This window comes from Sarcophilus harrisii, chromosome 2, assembly GCF_902635505.1.
Source record: "Sarcophilus harrisii chromosome 2, mSarHar1.11, whole genome shotgun sequence".
Taxonomy (NCBI): Eukaryota; Metazoa; Chordata; class Mammalia; order Dasyuromorphia; family Dasyuridae; genus Sarcophilus; species Sarcophilus harrisii.
Window position 1 is genome coordinate 516917050 of NC_045427.1, and position 26830 is coordinate 516943879.

The 26830-nt window shown below is 38.2% G+C and overlaps 1 protein-coding gene across 1 annotated transcript in view; it reads left to right on the top strand.

Annotated features, from left to right (window-relative positions):
- Positions 1-26830, top strand: part of ITGA11 (integrin subunit alpha 11) — a 187153-nt gene that overhangs the window by 114413 nt on the left and 45910 nt on the right. The window contains exons 6-10 of the mRNA XM_031955317.1: positions 1098-1225; positions 3169-3317; positions 9744-9888; positions 11618-11783; positions 13982-14052. Coding sequence (XP_031811177.1) covers positions 1098-1225; positions 3169-3317; positions 9744-9888; positions 11618-11783; positions 13982-14052 — 659 coding nt within the window. The remainder of the gene's footprint in view (positions 1-1097; positions 1226-3168; positions 3318-9743; positions 9889-11617; positions 11784-13981; positions 14053-26830) is intronic.

The following is a 26830-nucleotide window of genomic DNA, read 5'->3' on the forward strand; positions in this document are numbered from 1 at the left end:
ACTTAACTCTGTTTGCCTCAGTTTCCTTATCTGTAAAATGAGCTAGAAAAGGAAATGACAAACCATTCCAATATTTTTGCCAAAAAACAAACAAACACATATTGGTGACAAAAAGTCAGACATACCTGAAAATGACCAACCAATTCAAAGAAAGGCAAAGTAATAGTCCTTGCTCTCAAAGAGCTCACAATAGAGGAGATAAGATACAAATAATTATGTGTAAATAAGAGATAGACAGGATAAATAATTTGGAAAAGAAATTGGAGATAAGCTCAGTCATGACTAAAACCCACAACTTCTAATTCCCAGTCCAGTGCTTTTCCCAGTATGCTATTATTAAGCTAAGGGCCATATGCAGCCACAGACTTCCCCAACCCTGAAAAAAATGAGGGAGGATGACCTAGATAAAGAAAGCATCCCAGTTACAATGCTCACCTATCTCTGGAACCTTAACCAAATTACTCTATTCCCTCTCTGGGGCCTCAGTTTCTTTGTCTGTCAGACGAAAGCTTTTGTAGCTAAAAGATCATACACAGAATTGTTGATCTTCAGAAAGAATGATCTTCCAGGTCCCTTCCAATATGGACATCCTATGAACTCTGTGGTCTTTTGTTCATCATCCTCAATACAGGTCAAAACTGATTTGAAATTCTGAGTTTCATAATTAAAGACAGATGTGGTAAACAGAGATGAGAGGGATGCAAATTCATAGAGTTTAAAAGACATGAAATTGTTTGGCCAGGAGGAGAGAAGACTGGGGAGTGACATTGAAATGATCTTTAACTCTCTGAAAGGTTATTCGAAAGTATTCTCTGAAAACAGATCAATAGAGAGAGTGGTTTTTAGACTATGCCAAGAGGGACTTAGGTTAGATGTAAAGAAAAGTTTTGTGACAGTGAGTGCGGCTAGCGGCTTGAACAGATGGCCAAGGAAGACGAAGGAATCTCCTTCCCTGAGGGCATTTAAAGAGGGATTTAATATCCTGAGATGACTATGATTTCTTCCAGCCTAAAGGAAAAGTTCCCTCCAGCCCAAAAGTCTGTGACTTGTTATAGATGCAAATATGGTAAGTTATGATTGCATGTCTATTTCCTTAGGGTGTCAAACATATATGGATATTATTATTGTCTTGGATGGCTCCAACAGCATCTACCCCTGGGTAGAAGTACAGCACTTTCTCATCAACATCTTGAAGAAGTTTTACATTGGCCCTGGTCAGATCCAGGTGAGTGTCTAAGGCTGAGAGAAGGCCACTTACTCATAGCTATAAAACTTGGGCTCAAGTTCCAATACCAGCTAGCAGGATGATTAGCAGCAATTCATGATCTGTGAAACCTCAGTTTTCCTCATCTGTGAAATGGAGATTATAATACCTTCTACAGTGCTCAATCCATAGGATTATTATGGGGTAAATATATAGACTAACAAGACCTATAGAAAAGTCCAAAGTACTCTTTCTGGTTCAGAAATGTCCTCTTTTTTTCTAGACAAGGCTCAGGATTGTACGAACTGACTTTTCCCAAATCCACCAAATGATCCAGTTCTGTACTGGTGGGATAATCTCATAGCCATAGAAATGAATCACTAAGAAAGGAGGTGGATTAAGGAAGAAATTAGTCCTAATACTCAAGATATTTGAAAAATCTGAGTCATCATCCTCAATTAGGATGACACAGTCCCTCCAATGCAGAGTTCTCTCTCTGATGAGGACACCAGAGGACAGACTGAAGAAGTCACTGCATTATCCTCATAGATTAGGGATATGCTCCCAAATATTCCTAATTATCCTTCGCTACCCTGCATGGCTCTCTCAAACAGCTAGGTGGCACAGTGGAGAGAGTGACAAGCCTGGAGTCAGGAACTCAGGAACTTACCTTCCTGAGTTCAAATCTACCTTTAGACACTAGCTGTGTGACCCTGAGCAAATCACTTAACCCTGTTTGCCTCAGTTTCCTCATCTTTAAATAAACTGGAGAAGGAAATGGCAAATCACTTCAGTATCTTTACCAAGAAAACCCAAATGAAGAGATTGTGAAGAGTCAGATACACAGTTGAAGAACAACATTGCTCTATGAACCAGACATCTTTGTAAACTTTGGATTTTTTTCTAAATAATAAGGCTTTTTTTTTCTTTCTCTCCCTTCCCCAACTTGAAAAAAAAGAAAGAAAAATAAAACCCATATAATAAAATACAATCAAGCAAAAAAATATTACCACATTGTCCAGGTACAAAAATGTGTCTCTCTTTAGTCTGGTGCTTCTCTGTCAGAAGGTGGGTAGCACTCCTCATCATCAGTCCTCTGGAATTTTAGTTCATTATTATATTGATTAAAGTTCTTAAATCTTTCAAAGTTCAAGTCTTTTTCTAGTGCCACTTCCAACAAAAAGTCTTCCTGGGTTCCCTTGATTTATCCCAAGAGTGCTCCCCTCTTGCTTTTCTATTGTTATTTTTTATAACAAAAAATTATTTTTTATTTATTGATCCATGTATGCTATAATTTTGACCTCAGGAAAAACAGAGTCTTTCAAGACAACAACTGTTTGGTTTATGGTGTTTTTCCCTCATCTCATGACTACCCAGAGTCTAGCACAGTGCCTAATAAATATTTGCTGAAATGAATTAAAGTAGTTGATGTTTCCAACCTGTACAGATTCTTAAGATTATAGGATCATAGATCTAAAACTAGAAAAGAGCTCTATGACCATCTAGTCCAAATCTTCCTTCCTCCCTCCCATTTTACAAATAAAGAAACTGAGGTCACACAGTCTGTATGGTAGGATTTGAACTCAGTTCCTGTGACTATCTACAAAGTCCTTTCTGCAGCTCTTATTCAGCTTCACTACATAAAATAAGATTTCATTTTTATTTGTCCTAAACTTCTCTTTTTCAAGTTTTAAGGAACTCCTTTAATTCTAGTACTCTGGGATTTGGCTAACAAGTCCATGTTCGTCTAATCCATACCCATCCTAAGGCTGTAGATTTTATTCCTGTCCCTTTTCAACCTGCTCAGTTAGGCTCTTGGGTCCGTTCTCATTCTCCCATACTTATCCCCTTGGATATCAGCTGGATTCCTGGCTTTGGGGGGTAGGAGGCCACAAACTTTCCACCAGGGGCACAGAATTCATTCTGAGGCACAATGGGTCACTGCTTTCCTCCCTGACTTCCAGGTGGGCGTGGTTCAGTACGGAGAAGATGTGGTACATGAGTTTCACCTGAATGACTACAGGTCTGTAAAAGATGTGGTGGAAGCTGCCAGCCACATCGAGCAGAGAGGAGGTACAGAAACCCGGACGGCGTTTGGCATAGAATTTGCTCGGTAAAAGTTCTGATGTGGAATTCAAGAATGCCCTGTTTTCATAAGGCCAAAGGCTGCACACAGTGTGCATACATGCATGCATATATGCACTCACACATGCACACACTCTTGCATACATGTGCATCATATATGCATGCACTCTTGCACATGGGTGCACACATACATGTACACAATCTTGCACACAAGCGTATTGACACATGCACACCTTCTTGCACACATGTGCACTCACACATGCACATACTCTTTCACACAGGTGCACTCACACATGCACACACTCTTGCACACATGTGCACTCACACATGCACACCCTCTTGCACATAGGTGCACTCACATGCACACATTCTTGCACATGCACACATACCTGGTGCAGAAAATAAAAGGATGGCGTTCTCTAACTAATATTGCAGAGTCCTAGCTACAAGGAGCCTCTGAAAGGTTGTAGGGGTGGGGAGGTATACAGATCCTGACACTGATAGAGCTCCTAAAAACCAACTAGAGAGTCACAGGAGATAGTTCCAGAACTAGCACATTCTGCCTTCATCCCATAAAGCACTACACCTCTATGTAAGAATACTCCCTTAGGTGGATATATCTCTATATTTGGATATATTGTGTTTGTGTTTATTCTAATTATTTTTTGACATTAGCATTTGATCCTCATAATAATCCCATTAAGTAGGCAGGTTAAATTCAGAGAATCTGGGGCAATCTGGGGCAAAGGCTATCCAATCCAACCTGTTCCTCTTAAAGATGAGAAAACCTAGACAGAGAAGGATATATAGCAAAGACACACTAGTTCAGGATTTAAGCCCAGGGTTTTTTTTATTCAAACCCAGTGTTCTCTCCAAGACTCCATGCTACCCCTCCCCATTTTATAGCTGGACATCGGTGAGGCTTCACTATAAAGCCTGAGATCTCCCAACTATTACATGTTGGAGACAGAATTTGGACCCAAGACATCCTTACTACAAATCTGGCACTTTTGTGATGAAATATCTGCTGAAAAGTAGTTGCCCAATCTGGAAGTCTCAAGTAAGGTGTTTGATGACCAGAAGTCCTGGAGGACTTCTAACCTCGGAGCTCTTAATCCTTCCTGTCCCTCTGGTTCACCAGCTTCATCCAGGTCCTAGACTATCACAGCTATTTACCAACTATATTGACAATCATGTCTAACTAAAACTGGTTAGATCGAAACTGGTTCTAAGTTATTCCTCAGCAAGTAACTTACTTATGTGAAGACCAAACCACTGACTCACCATCAGGAGAATTTGTTCTGGGAGTTGTTTTGTCAAATGGGGGATGTCTAGTGTTGAGTCATCCCAAGCTTTTACCCCAGTTGCCCACTAGCCACGTCCTGGTGACCTGAAGCACACATGTAGGAGCATACACAGGGATACTGAGTGAGGGAGCTGAGGTCCTGGGATTGATTTGTTCTATGTTCGGAGCTAATTAGCTCATACCTGAATCAAACCCACTACCTCGGCCTCATTAGCACCAGGCTCCAGTTCCCAGCAAAGCTCAGACAGATGTTTAGTGTATGACTCACCAGATGTTTTGGACCATTAAAGTGGCTTACGAGGATTGCCATGGTGTATAATCTGCACTTCATGAGAGGTTCAACTGTAATTTGCACATTTTCAGCCCCAAAATATATCGCATGCCATACTTATAAAGCTAGAAAAACCCTCTCCTCTCCCCTCAAGAGTAGTCACAGCATATATTTTTGTGAATAAGATTTCACTGGAATAAGGTAGTTTTTTATTCTAAGAAACAGGCCAACAATATACTGTGATAGTCCAAGTAAAGAGAGGACTGTTTGTTTTCCTTTCAAAATCTGGATTGTATAAAACTTGAGAATGACCTATTAATAGTATTATTTTTCAGGGATATCCATTTTTAAATTCCCTGCAAAAAGATCTCATTTTAAAGAAGGCAGCTCTAGGTCCCAAGCTGCTAACAAACAGTCCGTGCAATAATAATAATTCAATTTAATTCAAGAAACATTGATTAATGTCTACTGTGTACAAGGAATGTGATATGTGCTACAGGAGCAAAATGATAAAAAAAAAAATCCAAGGTCTTGCAGAAAATAAGCTTCTTAAGTCCAAGAACTCTCATCCTTGTACTTGTATTCTCAGGGCCAAGCACAATTCCTGACACATAGTAGGTACTTATTTAAAAAACTAGCCAATTGGGTAATATATCTCTCTGTTTTTGCTGAAGCAATCAGTATTAAATGACTTGTCTAGGATCACACTGCTAGTATGCGTCAAGTACTCAGGTCCTCCTGACTCCAGGACTAGTGTTCTATCCACTGTGCCACCTAGCTAACCCTGGGATGACACTTTTCAAAGGACTTCCATATTCATCATTTCCTTTTAACCTACTAACAATCCTGTGAGATAGAAAAGGTAGATGTTGCTATACCCATTTTACAGATGACAAAAAGTGTTCCAGAGATGCCCAACTAGAAGTTAGGAAATGTGACTGCTAGGAGCTGTGAGATGGTGCAATGCTTTGCAAAGAGAGAATTTTTGCATAATATGATTTTATTCAAAATGGCAATGATCTGAGAAACAATGTAGATTCTAGACCCAATCTGAGATTTATTATCCTTATGACCTGTACAGAATATCAGTGGTCCTCTCTGGACCTCATTAGATTATAAATCCTTATCTATAAAGTAAAGAAATTAGAATAGAAGATCTCTAAGGCACCCTCCCTCCTCATCTCTAACACTCAATGATTCTCTGACTTGCCAAATCTAACACTGTCAATTAAAGGCAGGCCTTGAACTAAAACCAGGTCTTCTGATGCCTAATCCCCAGTGCTTAACCTTCTGATGCTCTTCTACTAGGCAGCTAAGTAATGCAATGGATAGAAGATTAGACTTGGAGTCAGGAAAAACTGAATTCAAATGTGACCTCAGGCACTAGTAATGTGACCTTGGGCAAGGTACTTAATCTCTGTCTGCCTCAATTTCCTAATCTATAAAATGGGGATAATAATAGTACTTACTTTCCAGGACTTGGGAGGATAATATAAGAATATTTGTAAAGCAACTTGCAAACCTCAAAGCATTATATAAATGTCATTATTGTACACATTTTAGATAAGTGAGGGTAGAGAGAAAGGTATTCAGGCTCCCAAATATAAGCGATTTGGGACTTTTCTACTAGTTTGGATTTTTTGGATCCCCCTTCCCCATCAATAGTGCAGATAATTAAGAGTTGGCTATGGCCCATTAACTAATAGTGTGTTTCCAAGACTATCTCCAAATGTAAATGTTATTATGGAATAATCATATTCATCTTCCTAACTCCAAAGCCAACACTTGAGTCATGACAGCCCATTGCTTCTTGTTATGGTATCCTTTCCCTGCTGAGTCCAGAATTGTGAGGCTAAGGGTTTCTGTCCTATAAAGTTGGCAATCTTTTTGTCCATGTTTCCAAAAGAGAATATTTCTAGGATGTGCTTAAATGCCCATTGCTTATGGCTTTCTTTCATGTCTCACATGTTTTAAAATGTGATAATGATCATTTCAGAGATGATCTCATTTGAGAATATACTTTTTTAAAAAAAGAACGGGTTAGTAGTATTCTCATTTCTTTATAGCTTATCTCCTTGTACTCAGGGACTCACCTAGTACTTCATGAAATGTGACTTGAAGGCACTAGGAACTGGTATTATAATAATAACAATAATAGCTAGTGTTTATGTAGGTATTTTAAGATTTATAAAGTTCTATATATATATATCTATATATAATTTTTTAAAATAAATATATGTCATAAGGTTTATAAAGTGCTTTACAAATATTATTCTATTTGATCCTCACAACAACCCTGGAAGACAGGTGCTATTATTATCCCATGTTTAAAAAGGACACCGAAACAGAAAGCAGTTGAGGGACTTATTTAGGGCCACATCACTTGTAAGTGCCTAAGGCAGGATTTGAACTTAGGTTTTCCAGATTCCAAATTCAGCCCTCTATCCATTGAGACTAGCTGGGCATCCCACAGAATAAGTTGAAAAGACCCTATCTATGCCCTTGAGATGCTTAGGGTTTTAGACAGGGCTTGGCAATCTGTGAAATATATGCCAAAGATAACATGAACAGTGATTTCCTGTGGCACAGAGACCAGTTGCCACAATCATGCCATATTTCCTGCTGTTTGCATCAGTATTCCAGGCACCCTGATTTGTGAGAATTAGGTATCAGTCTGTGGTCAGCCCTTTCCTCTTCATCTCCCCACAGTATGACTGAAGGAAACAAACCAGAACCTTGACTCTTTTAAGATTTTCTATTCCTGTTCTAAAACAATTAGATAATCAAGTGGAGACCCTCATAAAATAATGTATGGGGTCCTCACAATAGTACCACTGATTTTGAATCCACATGATACATGCAACTGCCCACTGTTATAAATGTGTAATATTTCTAGCTTCAAATGCTTCCCAACACCTGCACCTGTCTCAACACTGCAGGTCACCAGATGGTCTTCCATATGGTTCCAAAAGTGATTGTGGACTTAAAAAGTAAGGAGGGCGGTGGGATGGGGCATTATTTGGTGGTTAGAAATCTAATGATAAGCTTCTCAGAAAGTAACCAGTCTGGCCCTTAGATGACAATAATATGCTCACCACCCAATCTATATTCCCCATTTCATCCCAATTCATCTTTAATACACCTGCCAAAGTGATTTTCCTCAAGTACAGATCTGGGGGCAGCTAGATGACACAGTGGAGAGAATATCAGGTCTACAGTCAAGATGACCTGAGTTCAAAAATCCAGATTTAGATACTATCTCTATCTTAACCCTATTTGTCTCAGTTTCCTCATCTCTAAAATGAATTGGAGAAGGAAATGGCAGACCATTTCAGTACTTTTGCCAATAAAACACCAAATGGGGACACAAAGAGTCAAACATGACCAAAATGACTAAACAACAACAGATATGAACTTATCTTTTTCCTACTCATTAAGCTCCAGCAGTTCTCTATTGCCTCTAGGATAAAATATAAAACTACTCAGCAAGGTAGTGGAGTGGATAAAACGCTGGCTCTAGAGGAAAGAAAACCTGAATTCAAAAGCAGCCCCAGACATTAGCTATATAACACTGAAAGGGTCACTTATCTCCATTTCCTCAATGGTAATAAATGTAAATAATAATACTATCTACCTCACAGAGTTGCCATGAGGATCAAATGAGATATTTGTAAAGCATTTAGCATAATACCTGACACATTGTTGTTATTCAGTCTTCTCCTGCTGCTTGTGATCCCATGGACCATACTCTCCAAGGTGTTTCCTTGGCAAAGATACTAATATGGCTAATCATTTCCTTCTCCAGCAGGACTGGGACTGGTACATAGTAGGTGCTTAATAAATGCTTGCTTCCCTCCTCCTCCCTTCACAACTTGGCCCTAACTTCTCTTTCAGCTTCATTGTACTGCCCTTCCTGCATTCTATGACAAACTGACAAACTGGCCTCCTCTTTGTTCTTCATACATGACAGATCAAGTCTGGTCCCATGCCTTGTCACTAGCCATCTTTCTGTCTGAAATATATTCTCTTTTCACCTCTGTCTCAGAGAATTCCCACCTTTCTTCAAGACTCAGCACATGAACCTTTTCCCCCAATTGCTCATTTCTGTCCCTCTCTAAAACTCTAATATCTAACAAGTTTACATTAGTTTTGTTTTTATTTTGTTTATTTTTATATATGTATGTACTGTCTCCCTTGTTAGTATGCAAGCTCCTTGAGAATAAAAATTGTTTCATTCTTTATATTTGTATATGAGGCAGAGAGGGTCTGAAGTCTGAAAATTTTTAATATTTAACAATGGTTAAATGGGGCAAGCCACTTAATTTGTCTACTTCAGTTCCTTATTTGTAAAGAAAAAAAAGGAGTAATAATAGCACCTACCTTCCAAGATTGTTATGAGGATCAAATGAGACAATATTTGTAAAATACCTGGCACATAGTAAGTACTTAATAAATTTTTGCATTGATTGATTGGCAGAACCAACCAGAATTTTCAATACATTGTCATAACCTATAACCTTCTAAACCATAGGTTCTTAATCTTCATAAGCTTTTAAATTTTTTTGATAATTGGATTCCAATATAATTGGTTTTCTTGGTAATCCTTTGTATTTTATTTTACACATGGAGTTTATAGGCTTCACCAGACTGCCAAAGGGGCCCCCCGAAGTTAAGAACACTTGTAAGCCTAGGGTTACCTCCTCACCACAATGGGGCACCAGAGTTGGATTTTATAGGACGATATAGAATCTTTGTTATTATTTATGTGGGATCACATCCTCATTGCCCTCCTTGTGTCTCTTGAGGACTGGAGGGCCAGGTGCCCCATCACTACTCCCCAAGTCCTTCCTCCTCTGACTAGACATTTCTGTTTATAGCTCGGAGGCTTTCCAGAAAGGAGGAAGGAAAGGGGCTAAGAAGGTGATGATTGTTATCACAGATGGAGAGTCCCATGACAGCCCAGATCTGGAGAAGGTCATTGAGGACAGTGAGAAGGATAACGTGACTCGATATGCTGTGGCTGTAAGTCTCTTCTGCTCTTTCTCTCTTCATTCCCATTGAAACTTCCTTCCATCCTGAATTCCATCCTTCTTTGGCCAAGATAGTCCCTCTGATGGGCTGTGTATTAAGAGGAAAGCACCATGGTACTACCTCCAGGTAACACTTGAATTTTAACAAGGGTCTTTTGAGACCTTTGAAGACTCAACTGACTTCAAGATCTCTTGAGCTATTCACTCTCTTTGTGACTTCCCAGACCATAACTTCATTCCCTGGCCACCACTCCCCCCTATGTATTGCCTTCCCCATATGAATGTAAGTTCTTTGAGGAGAAAGATTTTTTCAATTCACATTTCTATCCCTAGCACTAGACTTACATAGACCCTATGCTTTCTATGCATTCATTCTAAGCCAACAAGGAATCTAATGGTAGGAATTTCTCACAGGTTAGAAGGGGCTAACTACTACAGCAGGCTAATGCTAAAGTCCTTTGGAGAAATATGTTTTAAATGATTGCATATATCTATTCTATATCAGACCTTGAGGATGGGGGGGAAGGAGAAAAATTTGGAATTCAAAATATTTCAGAAAATGAATATTGAAAATTATCTTTACCTGTGGTTGAAAAAATAAAATACTATTACATGACTTGAAAAAGTATAGCTAAAAACTGGAAAGATGAAAAAAAAGTCCTTTGGGGGTCCAACTCAAATCATATGATATAAACACCTTCCTGTATATTCTAAATTTAGGACTGTCTGCCCATTCTATCTCCTTTAGTTCCTTAAGAACTATTTATCACTACTTTGAAAATTTCAGACATAACTTTAAGAAGCTTTGTTGTTTTTGTTTAGTCATTTCTTATTCTTTGTGACCCCGTTTGGGATTTTCTTGGCAAAGACACTAGAATGGTTTACCATATCCTTTCCCAGCTAAGTGGTGCAGTATATAGAGTGCTGGGTCTGATGCTAAGATGTTTGCATCTTATTGCATGAGAACAAATTGAAAATCTCCTTTTGTCCTTTATAGGCACCGAGAATGATTTGTTTTTATTTCTCCATAGAGTTTCTCCTGTTATTTATCCAAGCAATATGCTCAAACAAGTAAAAATATAATCTGCAAGACTTCACTAAGGGCAGAAACCTTAGAGGCTAATTTGGAAGTCAGAGATACTGGATTTGAATCCCATACTTTTTATCCCTAATTATATGATCTATGCAAGTCACTGAACCTGTATAATAATAATACTGGCTAATATCTATATAGCTCTTACTATGTGTCAGGTACTGTGCTAAGCACTTTATAATTATAATCACATTTTATCCTCATAAAAACCTTGGGAGGTAGGTGCTATTATTAACCCCATTTTACTGATAAGGAAGTTGAGGCCACCAAGGATTAAATGACCATTCAGAATCACATAGCTAGTATCTGCTATGCCACCTAGCTATTCTCTGAGCATATGTCCTAATTTTTAAACTGTAGGAACTGAACAGATAATTTCTGGGCTCTCTTTCAGTTCTAGAATCCTTTGTTTCTATCATGTTTCTAAATCCATATTCCTATGATTCTATAATCCTATGGGTCCTTAATTTCCTGGCATTTCATCTTAATATCAACATCATCTCTTTTAGAACCCATAAACTGGAGGGGCCGGGGGGTGTCAAACCCTCCCAGCTTGCTCAAAGAGCTATGGGAATGGGGACATTGAGAGACCAAGCTGTGTTATTTACCTTCCCTAACCCCTTTGTAGGTCCTTGGTTATTACAACCGAAGGGGCATCAACCCAGAAGCCTTTCTGAATGAAATCAAATACATAGCCAGTGACCCAGATGACAAGCACTTTTTCAATGTCACAGATGAGGCGGCTCTGAAGGATATTGTGGATGCACTGGGGGACAGGATTTTCAGCTTGGAAGGTAGGTAATACCAGTCCCCAGGAAATGTCATAAGTAATAAACCATGTATCAGTGGACCTTCACTTGAATACACCCAAGTAGGGAAAGGTGAATTTAAAAGCAGATTAATTTACAAGGGCTAGGATTTTGTAATTTGTATTACAAGGAAAAGACATTCTCACTTTTCTGAAGAAGTATTCTGCAGGATTTTTTTAAATAACTGGATCTCCAGTTATATAACATTAAAAATAGTATTTAATTTCTACAAATCCAAATTAGATGAAAGTTGTTCGGTATATTGGGGCTAGTCACAGGGCAGAGAAGAGATACAAAAGGAATAGTTCTTAAGACAATGTCCTTGCCCTTGAGAAGCTTATAATCTAAGCTGAGTGATAGGGCAAACATGAGTTGCTAATGAATATAAGGGGTCATAAGCCTGCTTGTTTTACAAACATACTGCAAGTTACACATCCAGATGAGTATTTTCCTCTTCAAAAAAGTCACTTCCAGAGGCTACATACTTATTCCTATAGTAGTTGCTGCTATTCTTGTTGTTCATTCATGTCCAACTCTTCATGAATCCATTTGGGGTTTTCTTGGCAAAGCTATTGAAGAGGTTTGTCATTTCACTCTCCAGCCCATTTTACAGATGAGGAACTGAGGCATATAGGGTTAAGTGACTTGACCAGAATCACACAGCCAGTAAGTCTCTGAGGACAGATTTGAACCCACAAAAAATAAGATGCAAACATCTTAGCATCAGAGTCAGCACTCTATATACTGCACCACTTAGCTGGGGAAAGATATCGTAAACCATTCTAGTGTCTTTGCCAAGAAAACCCCAAACCGGGGTCACAAAGAATAAGAAATGACCAAACAAAAACAACAAAGCTTCTTAAAGTTATGTCTGAAATTTTCAAAGTAGTGATAAACAAAAATGATATTTTGAGAGATCTATAAACAGCTGTAATGTGATTTGAAAATAACTGTGATTTCTATTACTGACAAAGTCACAGGTACTGCTAATAATACTATAGTGTGTTACTTTCATTATAACATTAAAGGAAATGCCAAATGTCAGTTAGAGGTGCATGAAAATTAAGATGCTGGAGTTTTTTCCCCTATCCAAGTTCATGAACCCCCTGAAATCTTTCCACATATACTGAAGGGGTCTCCAAACTAAATGGTCCCCTTCTATCTCTGACATTCTGGGATTCTATATTCAAAATGACACAGTTTCTGAGTGGCAAGGCTGGGACTAGACCCCAGGTGTCTTTCAGGCTTAACCGTGTCACCCCCAATTTTGTTAGTACCAGTGGCTCCCTATTACTTTCAGGATCAAATATAAAATCCTATGTGTGACATTTAAAAGTTTTTAAAACCTAACCCCTTCCAGTTTTTTCAGTCTTCTTACATTGGCTGCCCCTCGACATACTCTATCATGTAGCCAAATTGAATTACACTGGTGTTCCTCCTACATAATTCTCCATCTGCCACTCCATGCATTTGAGCTGTCTGTCCCCAATGCTTAGAAAGCTGTCCATACTCACCCCTAGTCCTAGCTTCCCTGTTTTCCTTCAAGACTGAACTTAAACCTTGGCTTCTCTAGGAGGCCTTTTCCTTTCCTAGTCTCACCCCATGGCCCTCACTCTTAGTCTCTTTCCTCTGAGAGTAACTTCCATTTACACTGTATATATCATATATGTACATAATTATCTCCATGTTTTCTCCCCATTAGAAGATTAATTCTTTGAGAATGGGGACCATGTTTTTTGCTCTTTGTATCCAAGCACTTAGCTCTTCATAAATAATTGTTGATTAATAGACTGATTCAGTCCTACAAGCCACTGAAAGCCTCCTGGACTGGGAAATAGTTTAATGCATGTAAACAATGGAAGAGGTCTGAGACTTCAGGGTACCTATAACAGGGATGGCCCAAAGAAGCTGAGGCTCTGTACAGTGAGCTTTCTCATTTTTCTCTTCCTAGGTACTGTCATGCATTAAGGTTTCCACCTGAAACCTTTACACACTCAACCCACCCCCTGGTGAATATAAATCCAGATTTATATTCTTAGTATGTTAGTGCTCTTGGGACTAGAACACTGGGAACCAATCACCCTTAGACAAAGTCCCAAACATCTCCCATGAAAGTTATGAAGCAGTATACTGGATCAACTTCCCCTCATACTAGGCTTAATGTTCCACTCCTCCTCCTTTAGGCACCAACAAGAATGAAACATCCTTTGGACTAGAAATGTCACAGACGGGATTTTCTTCACATGTAGTGGAGGTAAGGGCTTGGACTATCCCTTTAAGACTGTTTTTCTCTCTTTTTAGTCCCTCTAGATCTCCCTTCTCTCTCCTCCTTTTCCCACCACATTTCATCAGGGAACTGGTAATGTTCAGAAATCACTGGGATGAACTGCAGATGATATTTGATGCAAAGGGGAAAAAACCCCCACTGGATATGGAGTGAATAAACCTGGATTCAAATTCCAGGTATGCCCCACAATCTACGTGATCCTCAGTAAAAATCCCTTCCCGGAGTCTTAGTTTCCTCCTTTTAAAGTCAATGGACTTATACCAAAAGACCTGGAATTTCCTTTCCAACTCTAAACATAAGCTTCTATACTGATTCCCACTCAGTGTACATGTCTATGTGCCATATATGTGTGTCCTTTGGGTTCACAAATACCTAATAGATATTATATATGTGAATTCCTATATGGGCTCTGTGTGCATATGCAGGGGTCCTCAAACTATGACCGTGGGCCAGATTTGGCAGCTGAGGACGATTATCCCCCTCACCCAGGGCTATGAAGTTCCTTTATTTAAAGGCCCACAAAACAAAATTTTTGTTTTTACTATAGTCTGGCCCTCCAACAGTCTGAGGGACAGTGAACTGGCCCCCTATTTAAAAAGTTTGAGGACCCCCGATGGGCATATCCTTGGTACAAATATGTTGTGTACATTACTCCCCTTGATTATATATTTAATGGGTTGCTGTCCAAGGTATGTTTTTATATTCTATCTTTGTTTTTGCACTCCTATGGGCAGTCTATCATTTTTCAGAGAATTATAATAACTTACATAAAAGTGTTGCTCTATTCATCTAAAAATATTTTCATTCATTCTCTCATTTTATCCTTGCTATAACTCTGTGGGGTATTTTTTTTTGTGGTAGTGGTTTATTTCAATAGGGTAAGAAATGCCTTCTACTAATGCATATCAGCAATATTCTACAACTCGTGCTCTTAAATTATCTCAACAAACATTGAGGAGTTAAACAACTTGCCCTGGTTTACACAGCCAGTATAGCTCAGAGGCAGGATCTGCACTCAAGACTTCCCATCTCTGAAGTCAGTTGTCTAGCTATTATGTCACATTACTTATCATGATGATAATCTAATCCAATAAATATTAAGTTCCTGCTATGTGTCATGCACTGTACTAGGGAGTCAATTTAATAAAAAGACAATTCTTACTTTCAAGGAGCTTATGACCTAATTGGGTGAGGGAGATGGAGACAGGAAAATGGAAGGGGAAATGGGACACCAAAGGGTACCCAGCACTGAGGCATCTTGTTCCATGAAGTTGAAACCAGGCAGAACATCAAGTACAAAACAGAGTGAACCAAAGATCCAGTTTCTATCCTCTATAAAGGAAGGCATTGGGATGAGTTTTATATTTCACTCATCAGCCATTCTAACAGAGGAGAGAGGGAGGTGATATCAATCAAGGCTTGAGTTAGTGGTGAGATTAGAAGTAATGAGTTTAAACTGGGAGAAACATCATGTTCGGTAGAGTTAAAAGAGGGCAAAGCAGGAGATGCAAAAAGGAGTGATGAAGAGGATAGCTAGCATTTATATAGAACCTGCTATATACCAGACACTGTGCTAAACATTTTATAAATGTCATCTCATTTGATCCTCACAAAGTATTTAGAGCACAAGTTACTGTTCCCTTCAACAGATGCTCCTCAAACTTAAATTTGAGAAATTTAAGTGATCTTCTAAAAGGCATATGATGCATTAGAGGTAGAACTAAGTATATAGAATCTAAGTCTTTTGACTCAAGACTGCATCATTCATCAGTGCCTGAAATTGTAGAAGGTGAACTTTTGCCATTACTTCAAGGGAGATCTGAATAGAAATTCCTAAATTGATGAGAGGGGAAACTGCAATGCCCACAATTCAGTGGGCAGATAACCAAAGGATACAGTGCATTTCCAGTTTTTCTCCCAAATCCAAAATGCCTCAGTGATTTCATCCACTGAATTAAAAATGTAAATTGATCTCTAAAAACGATAATACATTAGGTTCAGGTTTGCTTTGAATTTTTTAAATATGTCCATAACTCTTTTAATGAATGGAAGGATAAAGAATTTGTTAAGTTCTTACTATGTACCAAGCACCATACTAAGAGCTGGCCTTTGCCCCAAGAAGCTTTCAAATCTGCATATCCTTTTATGGGTAGGGCCAGGTATTGTGTTGGTTTTACAGATGAGGAAACCAAGACTAAGATACTCAGCATCACAGAGAAATTTCCTCTTGGCTCTGAGTCCAATGCGCTTTAAGGAGACCCAACAAGTAAAATATATAGATACAGCAACTTCTATCTGAACCACTTTTTTCCCTTAAATCCTCCTAAGCCAGAAAGATCAAACTTAAGGACCATCAGTATGGAGTGCTCTGTGGTGGCAAGCTTTGCTGAAGCTCACTGGAGGATGAAACATTTCAAAAAGCCCCAAAGCTCCAGCTTTGCCTATTTCACACACACTCACACACACACACACTCTCTCACACACACACACACACACACACACACACACACACACACACACACACACACATTTTGTGTCAGCTCTTCCTTTGGAGCCCTGTCTCTCTTCTTCCTCCTATGCTCACAAATGATCATATCAAAGACCCTTCTGCATAAAGTTTGTTCTTGGTGCCCTCTCACTTTCTCCTCCAATCATCTGCTCACCAAACTTTTGGTTCTTGTATTGAGGATGTTATTGAGTCTACTGCAGTATTATTGCCTTAGTGGTTGTAGACAATTCCCACTATTAGTTTATAAGGATTTGAAGGGGGAAAAGTGCTTTTTCATTAGGGACCCTTCAATTATTTTAAAGGGGCAAGGGCTTACAAAATCACTAGAATGAAGCTTTAAAGATGTACAGTTTCTGGCATTGTTATAGGTCTTAGAGAAGATATTTTTAGCACCCCTCAAACCCTACCACATAGCCACCAGCTATTCTATCTGCTCTTTAAAGGCCTTCCCTAACACTAGAATGTCAGCTTCTCAAATATCCACTTGGCCTAGTAACCCAAGGGAAGAAACTAGGCAGACCAGTGGGAAATCTAGGCTTTTGGCTCTGGTCAGAGGGAAAATATGAGTCTGAACATATCTATCCTTTGGCTGAGCCAATAACTCCCATCTTCGTTGGAAGTGATTGAGAGATGCACTCTTGAAATGAATTCCTGGAAATGAATTAAAGGATTCAGAAACTGCTTCTATTTGGAACCTAACTAGAGGCCCAAACATCTCTTAAATAATACTAAGAACAGCAAAAAAAAATTAAAAAAGACTGATTCCTTTGTGGAAAGATCAAAAAGGACAATAGAAAGGTGATTACCACTTTAACACAAATAAGATAAGCCTTATGTGTATAAAACATTATTTATTACAAAGCACTTTCACAAACATTATTTCTTTTAATCAATCAATCAGCATTTATCAAACACCTACTATATGACAATGTGCTTAAATGCAGAGGTTAAAAAATGTAGTTCCTGCTCTTAGGGAGCTTACAGTCTTTAGAGAGAAGGTAAAACTACTCAGCTCCTATTTTTATTTCATTTTGTCCAACAAGAATAGTCTTCAAACTATAAATGAAATAGGGAAAAAAGAAATTGTAGCCCAGGATAGAAAAGTAAAAGTAAAATAGTAAAATAGTAACTGTCCTCAAGCCACTTTGAATGATTTTAAATTTCCATTTCCAGGAGAATTCTCAGACCTCTGAAGGAATTTACATCTCAGAGGTCCTACTTGTAGTCTTTTTATGAGCTCAAATCTACTGCTGTTAATCTTTGATAAGTTACTTAAAATAGAAGGGGGGAAAGTCCCAATTTTCAAAAAATAAAAAGGAAAAAAAGCTAATTTAAATTAACTTTAAATTGCACTCAATCTTGATGTCAATCTCTAATATAATTCTGGAACAGAATATTAAACAAATAGTTTGCAAGCATTTGGAAAAATAACATGATGATCACCAGGAGCCAACATCTAACACCAGATTATTCAGGTTATCTTGTACTATAATAAATTGCTTCCCCTTAGAAATATTGAAGTAAAATCAGGAAGTTCATCCATCAAGGATTCTATATATCAGCTGATATACTCAATCAGTCAACAAACACATATTAAAAACCAGACACTGCTAGCTGCTAGAAATTCAAAAACAGTAGGAAATTTATTAGCCTCAAGATGCTTGGGCCAGAGGAGGATAACATATACATAAAGAAAAATATTCAAAATAGATACAGAGTAATCTTGCAAAATGCTGAACAAGGGCACTTGAGCAGAGATAAACTGGGAAGTCGCTCCTGTCATAGGTGACAATCTGGCATTGGAGGAGTTGAGAGGGAGACAGAGCCTTTGCAAAGGCATGAAGATAGGACATAAGGTGCTAAGATAGACAGCACTTTACAAAAATGCAAAGCACTTTTGCTCCTCACAATAAACCTAGGAAGTAGATATACAAGGGATTAAGTGACTTGCCCTGCTAGTAGTGCCTGATTGAACTCAGACCTATTAAAGCTCAGATATAGTGTTCTAATTCCTTTACCTAACTGGGGGATGATGAGAATGAGGGCGTATTTTAAGGCGGAAGGAGAAACAGGAGGTTAGAAAGTAGAATCAAGCTTCTTTTACCTCACCATTACAACATGCAAGTTGTAACACCTCTGGTGTGAGAATTTGCCCAGTTCAGGGCTATTCATTTGCCTTTGGTGTCTACCTTTTCTTTCTGGACATTTGCAGTATTTTTTTCCTTGACCTGATAGTTCTGAAATTTGGCCATAATGTTCCATATAATGTTCAATTTCTTCATCTGAAAATTGTCTGTTCACATCTTTTAGGTAAAACTTTTTAAATTGTTTTTTGTGCATCTTTTTTTGGCCTTTTCCCTTTCTTTAGATTTGAGTTTTGCTCCCAGGATAAAAGGGACACTATCTCAAGCTTCTTATATCAGGGGCTATAGGCCCTGACTGTTTACCTGGTGTTGCACGGGATTCACAGGAGCCGTGATGGCTGAAAAAGATGCTGTTGATTACTTAGAGTTTGGTCAGCCATCAAAAATGTCCAGGCTATCCATTATATCCCAGACCATCACCTGTCATCTTGACTTTTGTCTTGCCGCTGGACTTGGATGATTCTGGAAGAGAAAATGAAACTGAGAACTTTGCACAACTCTGCTTCATTTAAAATAAATTTAAGTCAAGTCAAAACATCACCCTATGATGTCACTGGTCTAGGCTAGAAACTATGAGAGGCAAGTCCTGATGATTAAGTCCTATTCACATCAGAACATGCTTGTTTGTTTTTTAATTTTTATTCTAATTTGTTTTTTTAAATTAATAAGCACTGTTTTTCTCCCTCAAACTGGAAAGAAGACAAACAAAATCTTTGTAACAAATATGCAGGGTCACACAAAACAAATTTCCATACTGACCATAGCCATAAATGCATGTCACACAAATATATGACCTTTAAAAGGTATTAAGACTGAGGCAGCTAGATGGTGCAGTGGATACAGTATTGGCCTTGAAGTCAGGAGGATATGAATTCAAATCTGGTTTCAGATACTTAACAAATTTACTAGCTGTGAAACCCTAAGTAAGTCACTTAATTCTGATTGGCTGAAAGAAAGAAAGAAAGAAAGAAAGAAAGAGAAAAAGGTACTAGGGCCTATTAGGCCCTGCTCCAAATATTAGCCCATGCTGCTTCTCATTCCACAATTCTGGTACTGAAGTTTTTTTTTTTTTCATCTCTGGAAATTCTTCAATAAAAGTCAAGTGCTCTTAGGGGAGAGGGGAGAGAAGTGTGATTGAAGGCTCTCATCCTATTGGTTCTCAGTTAGCAGGTATTAGCAGGCACGAAATCAAAATAGGAATTGGAAGGAAAGGGTGTTTTGGCGATCTGGGAACTGGAAGGCTCCAAAGCTTTGTCTATTTCACATTTCTGTAGAAAGTAATGATGCATCCTATATGAGCTAAATTGACCTAATCATCAACTTGTTTAGAAAAATGATCCTTTCCCAACCAATTAATCATTAGCATCTGGGACAAAATCCATCCTCATAAAACAAATTTCCTTCTTCTGATGAGTTTGTGTGATAATAGAAATTTATGGACACCACGTCATGAGTATATAAACATAATTGAGTCTAAGTTAAGCTCATGATTAAAAGGAAATTATTTAACAGCCTCATGGCTAATAGCCAGATTGCAACACATACACATCCCATCTCCTTAACCTCTCCTATTGGAAACAGCAACTGATAGAACATTATAAACAAAAAGAACCTTTAAAACCATCTTATTCAAACTAATCCCTCTGGTTTGTCATTTACAATTCTTCATATCCTGGTCCAAACTATCTTTCTAGACATATTGGACTGAATGTATGTGATGATCCAACCAATCAGTCATTTTTCAGTCAAGTCTTATTCTTTATGACCTGAATTAGGTTTACTTTGCCATTTTCATGTCCACTGTATCCCCATTTTATAGATGAGGTACTGAAGCAAATAAGCTTTTAAAAACTTTCTCAGGAACATACAGCAAGTAATTGTCTGAAGCAGGATTTGAACATCTGTCCTGAGTCTGAGCCACCTCACTGCCCTTCTCAATGCTTCTCACATATGCTGCTTTGTGACAGTGCTCCGTTTCCTCATCCATAAAATTAAGCTAATACTAGCACCCAGCTCCCTGAGTTGCTGTAAAGCTTAAAAAAGATAATATTTATAAAACAGCACAATACTTAGCATATCATTGGTATTTAATAAATGCTTGTTTGTTTCCTTCCTCCCTCATTCCATTTCTTCTTTAAATTTAATTTTAATATATATTTCTTTATGAATCATGTTGAAAGAGAAAAATCAGAACAAAAGGTAAAAATCACAAGAGAGAATCTCATTCATTATTTTTCATAAAACAATAATATTCCATTACCTTCATGTGCCACAACTTATTCAATCATTCCCCAATTGATGGGCATGTATCCATTTTCCAATTTTTTGCCATCACAAAAAGGGCTGTTGTAAATTTTCCTCCTTTATGATTTCCTTGGGGTACAGACCCAGTAGTGGCACTGCTGGATCAAAGGGTATGCACAATTATAGCCCTTTGGGCATAGTTCCAAATTGCTCTCCAGAATAGTTGGATCATTTCACAATTCCACCAACAATGCATTAGTCATCCTGTTTTCCTGAATTTCTTCCAATATTTATTTTTATCATTTCTTGTCATCTTAGCCAATTTGAGAGGTGTGATATGGTACCTCAGAGTTATTTTAATTTGTATTTCTCTAATCAATAGTGATTTAGAGCATTTTTTCATATGAATATAGATGGCTTTGATTTCATCTGAAAATTGTCTGTTCATATCATTTGACCATTTCTCAATCCCCCATTCCATTTTAAAAAGTACTCCTAGGTAGAAATCCCTAAACAGAGGACCACATCAACAGGTGAATTATAAACCTGGTGGGATTGATTATAGACAATAGAGTTAAAAAGGAGAATTTCCAAAGCTCAGAGATATCAAACTCTCTGCCTTGGGATCTGCAAAATAATAAGCTCCTCCCATAAAAAATTAAAATGTAATTGGGAAATTGATTTTTAAAAAATAAATAAAACACAACATAGATGTTTCCTTTTGGTTTTCCAAGTGCAGCCCATAGCAACCCATTCCTATTTTGAATTTGATAAGACTGATCTAGTCTGACTTTTTCATTTTACAGCTTTAGAAACTGAAACCTAGAGAAGTTAAACGACTTTACCCAAAAGTACACATAAGTATCACAACTGGAATTTAAACCCAAGGCTTCTGATTCCAAATCCAGTGTTGTTGGATTTTATTTTTTCATACTGAGTCAGAAGTCTTTGTAATATACATCTCACCCTCCATTCCCTGCCCTTATGGCTCATTGACTTCTCAACAAAGTGCAGAAAAGGAAGCATGTGGACTCCCCATAAATTATCAGAATCACCAGGTCCCAGAGTTAGAAGGGACTTCACAGGCCATCTAGCACATTTGAACAAGAATCCTCTCTATCATTCACTTAACAAGTGTTTTTGCTACAAGAGTTCTAATAAGGAGGAAGCCGCCCACTTCCTGTGGCAGTTCATTCCACTCTTGCTTAGGGATTCCAGGAAGGTTTTCCTTAAATCAAGCCTGAATTTGATTTCTTGCTGCTCCCACTCACTGCTGTCAGTTCCATGCTTGAGAGCCAAACAGAACAAATCTGACCTTTCTTCTGCATAACAGCATTTCAAAACCTTGAGGAGCTTCATGTCCTCCTTAAATCTTCCCTTCTCCAGGCTAACCATCCCTAGTTCTGTGAAGTTATCCTCAGATGAATGAATTTGGATCCCATCACCATCTTAGTTTCCTTCCTGTGGACTCTCTTCAGATTGTCAATGTACTTCCTAAAAGATGGCACCAGAACAAAACACAATACTCTTGATTTGACCAATGTTATCAATTCCCAAATCCTGAATACTGGGATTGCATTCACTCTTTGGGTACTTGGTCACCTTTCCACTAAATGAAACTAAATCTAGTCCTCAAATCTTTTTTTCAAAGAAACTACTAAGTAGCTATGCCTTCTCCCTCTTATAAGAGGCAGTTTGGTATAGGGACCGAGGGCTACAGTTAGGAAGATCTGAGATCCTACCAGTAATATTTATCTAGCTATGTCATTTTGAGCTTAATTACATAACCTCTCTATGTGTCTTAGCTTACCTGGGCAGTAAAGTGATATAGTAGATAAGAGTACCAGGCCTGAAATCAGGAAGACTCATCTTTCTAAGTTCAAATCCAGCCTCAGATACTTATTAGATATGTGACACTGGACAAGCCACTTAACCCTATTTGCCTCAGTTTTCTCCTTTGTAAAATGAACCAGAAAAGGAAATGGCAAATCATTCTAGTTTCTTTGCAAAGAAAACCCCAAATGGGTAGGAAAAAGCATTGAATATGACTAAAAATTGACTTAACAACATCAAGACTTAGTTTCTTCCTCCTAAAATGATTATAATAATATCTGTAATATCTGCCTTGAAGAGTTGTAATGAAGTTCAGATGAGAATATGTATTCATAACATGCTAAGTAAATGTCAATTATTATTTTGATACATGTAACATTTATTTTTTTATTCGAAGCACAGGATCTTTCATTTTTCCTTATTAGACTTCATTTATTGGCGTTAACTCCATATTGTTGCCTGTCAAGATCATTCTGAATTGTGACTTAGTCATCCAAAGTGTTAGATATTCCTCCCAACTTTATACCATCTGCAAATTTGCTACATATGCTATTACCTTAATTGCTACAATTCCCAGGACTACAATCTAATAATACACTTATGCATAATTTCCCCCTGTTCCCCCCAAAATCTACCATTTATCATCCCCTATCCCAGGCCTCTAGGAGGGAAGTCCTGGATGAGCTAGGGCAGAAGATCCTCATCCTTATACAAGCCCATAAAAATCATTTATCCTATGTCCTATTTCTTCATGAGTCTGTTCTCTGCTCAGAAGCTATCAGTTTTCTGATAAATGGTTAATATATTATTCCTTCTTGTAAAGCACATTTTTATTTGGGAAAATGTCTTTCAGAGACACAACAGCCTTGATTTAAAGAAGTGCTATTAGTGATATTTCAAGTACTAGGGAAGGCCAGTGGAAGAACTACCTGAAGGCGAGGCACTCTTCAAATCATTCTATAGGTAGACAATACAGCTGGAAGGAAAAGAAATGTAACTGGATGAAAACAACTGAATTTAAATTTCTATTCTGGTATTTCCCACCTATATGACCTTGAACATCAACTAACCTCTCTAGACTCCAATTTCCTATAAAATGAAGGAAAGTGGTAAACTGGGGTGGTTTAACACTAACACTCAGTCCTGTGGCGCATGGTCCCATGTGTACAGGACAAGACCAATGATTCAACCTTTTGGAATTCTGAACCACAATACAGATGCCTTTCTGCAGGACACAGCCCTCATTCCTGTTGGCTCCCTTTGACCCCAGCTTGAGGACAAGATGGACATGGCCCTTATTCCCTTTGCTTCCCTTTGACCTCAACTGTAAAATAGGAGACTTTTTTTGTCACTCCCAACACACCTATGATAGTGTCCAAGCTCCTAGTAAGTGCTCAGAAAGGTTGTTCTTTGATTTGGACACAATCAAAGAATGCTTTTTAATGCTGAGCTCAAAGATTTAGACCCACCCATCCCCAAGAAAATCCTCTACTTCTACCTTTCTACTTGCATCTCATGGTTCTTGACGAGATAGCTAACCCAATTACCAGTACTGTAGCCAGGGCCACAGGTCTCATTGGGAACACACATTCTCTCCACCCCTCTCCGAGACAGATTCCCAGTATTTTTAGTTTGTCAACAAGTCAACCAAACAACTTGCCAGTTGCCTTTTCTTGCGTTCAGTCATAAGAAAAACTCTCTCAGTTAGAATTTCCTGGCCACGTTAGGAGAATGAAGGGAAAGGGAGAGTGGAGGAAAAGGAAGAGTGGACTCAATCAGGAAGTGGCTGAAAACCTTGAATTTTAAATGTTCCTTCCCAGATCGCCAGGGACGGGGATATTTTGAATGTGTTGACATTCCTGGCTTCATTTATCAAAACTTTAGCACCCAATCATCAGCCATTCCCCGTCTTTTTCTAAACATAAAATATATATGTCTCCCTTGGCTAAGGTAAAATTGTGAAGTCAATGGAGTTTGTTTTTATTGGCCTTCTATCTCCCTTCAACACCCATGTATACTACCTGATATCCACTATCCTCTGGCTCAACATCTTGATCCTCTCCTATTCAAAGCTTCCTCCAGTGCAGGGGTCTGAACTAGGGTCTTTAAACTTTTTTATATAAATAATTATATTTCCATGTAGTTCGTTTCTTTTACAATCCTAGTATTTTATTTTATGCATTTGAAAACAGCATTCTAAAAAGGGGCCCATAAGTTTCACCACACTGAAAAGGAGTCCACAACATACAAAACAATTAAGGATCTTTACTCTAAAATAAGAATGTAATGAACTTAGTTGCTCAAACATTTCAATAACTGATAAAAATTACAATGTTTGCTCTCCAAGAGGGCTCTGCATTTTAGTGGAGATCAAAGTCTTAAGTTAAAGTAATATACTGTTAAGGTTAGAATGTCAGCCGGAGGACCACAGGAGGGCCCTGCCTAACCTCTACAATCACACAGTTAGCAGCAAGACTGGCTCTGTTCCTTTGCCAAAGAGATATATCGCTTTGGTAGCCAGTGTTGCCAGACCCCCATCAAGCTTTCAGCATTTTCAGATGAAATTCTCAAACCTCCCAAGGCCTGGGGAGAGTGGAGGTCCCAGCTGGGTTGCAAGTTCCTGATTTGAATCAGTCCTTCTTCAGGATGTGCTGCAAGGCTCACAGAGATATTTGCTGAACCAAGAATATATCTTCAAAGGCATCTCTCTAAAGCAAAAGCAGATTGATCCACAGTTGCATCCTCTCACTCAGTGGGCAGAAAGGGATGAAACTGACTTTGATGGATACCTCCCAAAGAGTTTCAGATGGAAGATGGAGAATAAGATCCATCTGGTGTTAGAGGACATTAGGAGCTTTCTTTTTCTACCCAGTTTTACCCTATGTACATTACAGGATGTGATGGCCCTATTTTAATCTGTAACCTGTAATCAGATGTAATCTGGCTGAGTATCCTTACAGGGTCTCATGAGAGCACTAAATATTCCTGGACATGGAAAGCAAAGTCATTTACCATCAGAGCCAAATCACCTAGTTCTCAGGACACTGTGTGGGTTAGTCTCTAAATGTTCCTGAACCTCAGTTTCCAAATGATGATGATACTTCTTGATTAATACTATAATATACTATATATAGTATATAACATATACCATGTAATACTATAATATCTCAATAATAATACTAAATATCTCATGGAATTGTTGTAAGGACAAGACTAAATAACAAATGGGGGAAACCACCACCACCACCATCACCTCAAGGGCAAGATATCTTTGTTGTTATGGAAAAAACTACTATTTAGTGGGGAAAATCCCTGTATCTGGAGTCAGAGACACTGGGTTCAAATTTTGGTTTTTGACCTTGAGTATTTTGTATTAAATTTTATAATTCCAATTCAATCTGACCCCAAAGAAGGGTTGAGAAAATGCATCTGTCATGAGAGGCATGTGGCAAAGTAGTTAAAGAGCTGGTCTCAGAATATAAAGACCTATATTCAAGACCTTATTCTAAGAAATACTGAGTGTATGACCCTGAGCAGCTCAATAGAACAATAAGTAGCAAAGCAGGTATCAATCTTTACTAATTGAGTTTTCTAATTATATTCATGTCAATGTCTTTTCCAGTGCCTTATTATAACATCTTTTCCTTCTTGGAATTTGCCCTTTCTGTTTTCTATTTTCATCTTAATCATAATATTTTCATATCATCAAAAAAGTAGGGGAAAGGAGAAATGGAAGTAAGAAAACAGTGCGATTTACCTTAGCTTTATACATTCACCCCCATCCCCACAGCCTTGCATAGAAACTTTTCTATGAGAAACTAGAATTTTGCTCATTGCCTAAGTCATCAAAATGGACACTAAACAAAAACACTGATGTGCAGAAATAGAAGTGGACACATCAGGGGTCTTCCAAATTTTGGAAGTCATAACAATCCCTGCCCTCAGGGAGACTGCCATCTGCCTAGAAGAAAAACTGGACTAAAACATTAGAGATATTAACAAAACAAATGATAAA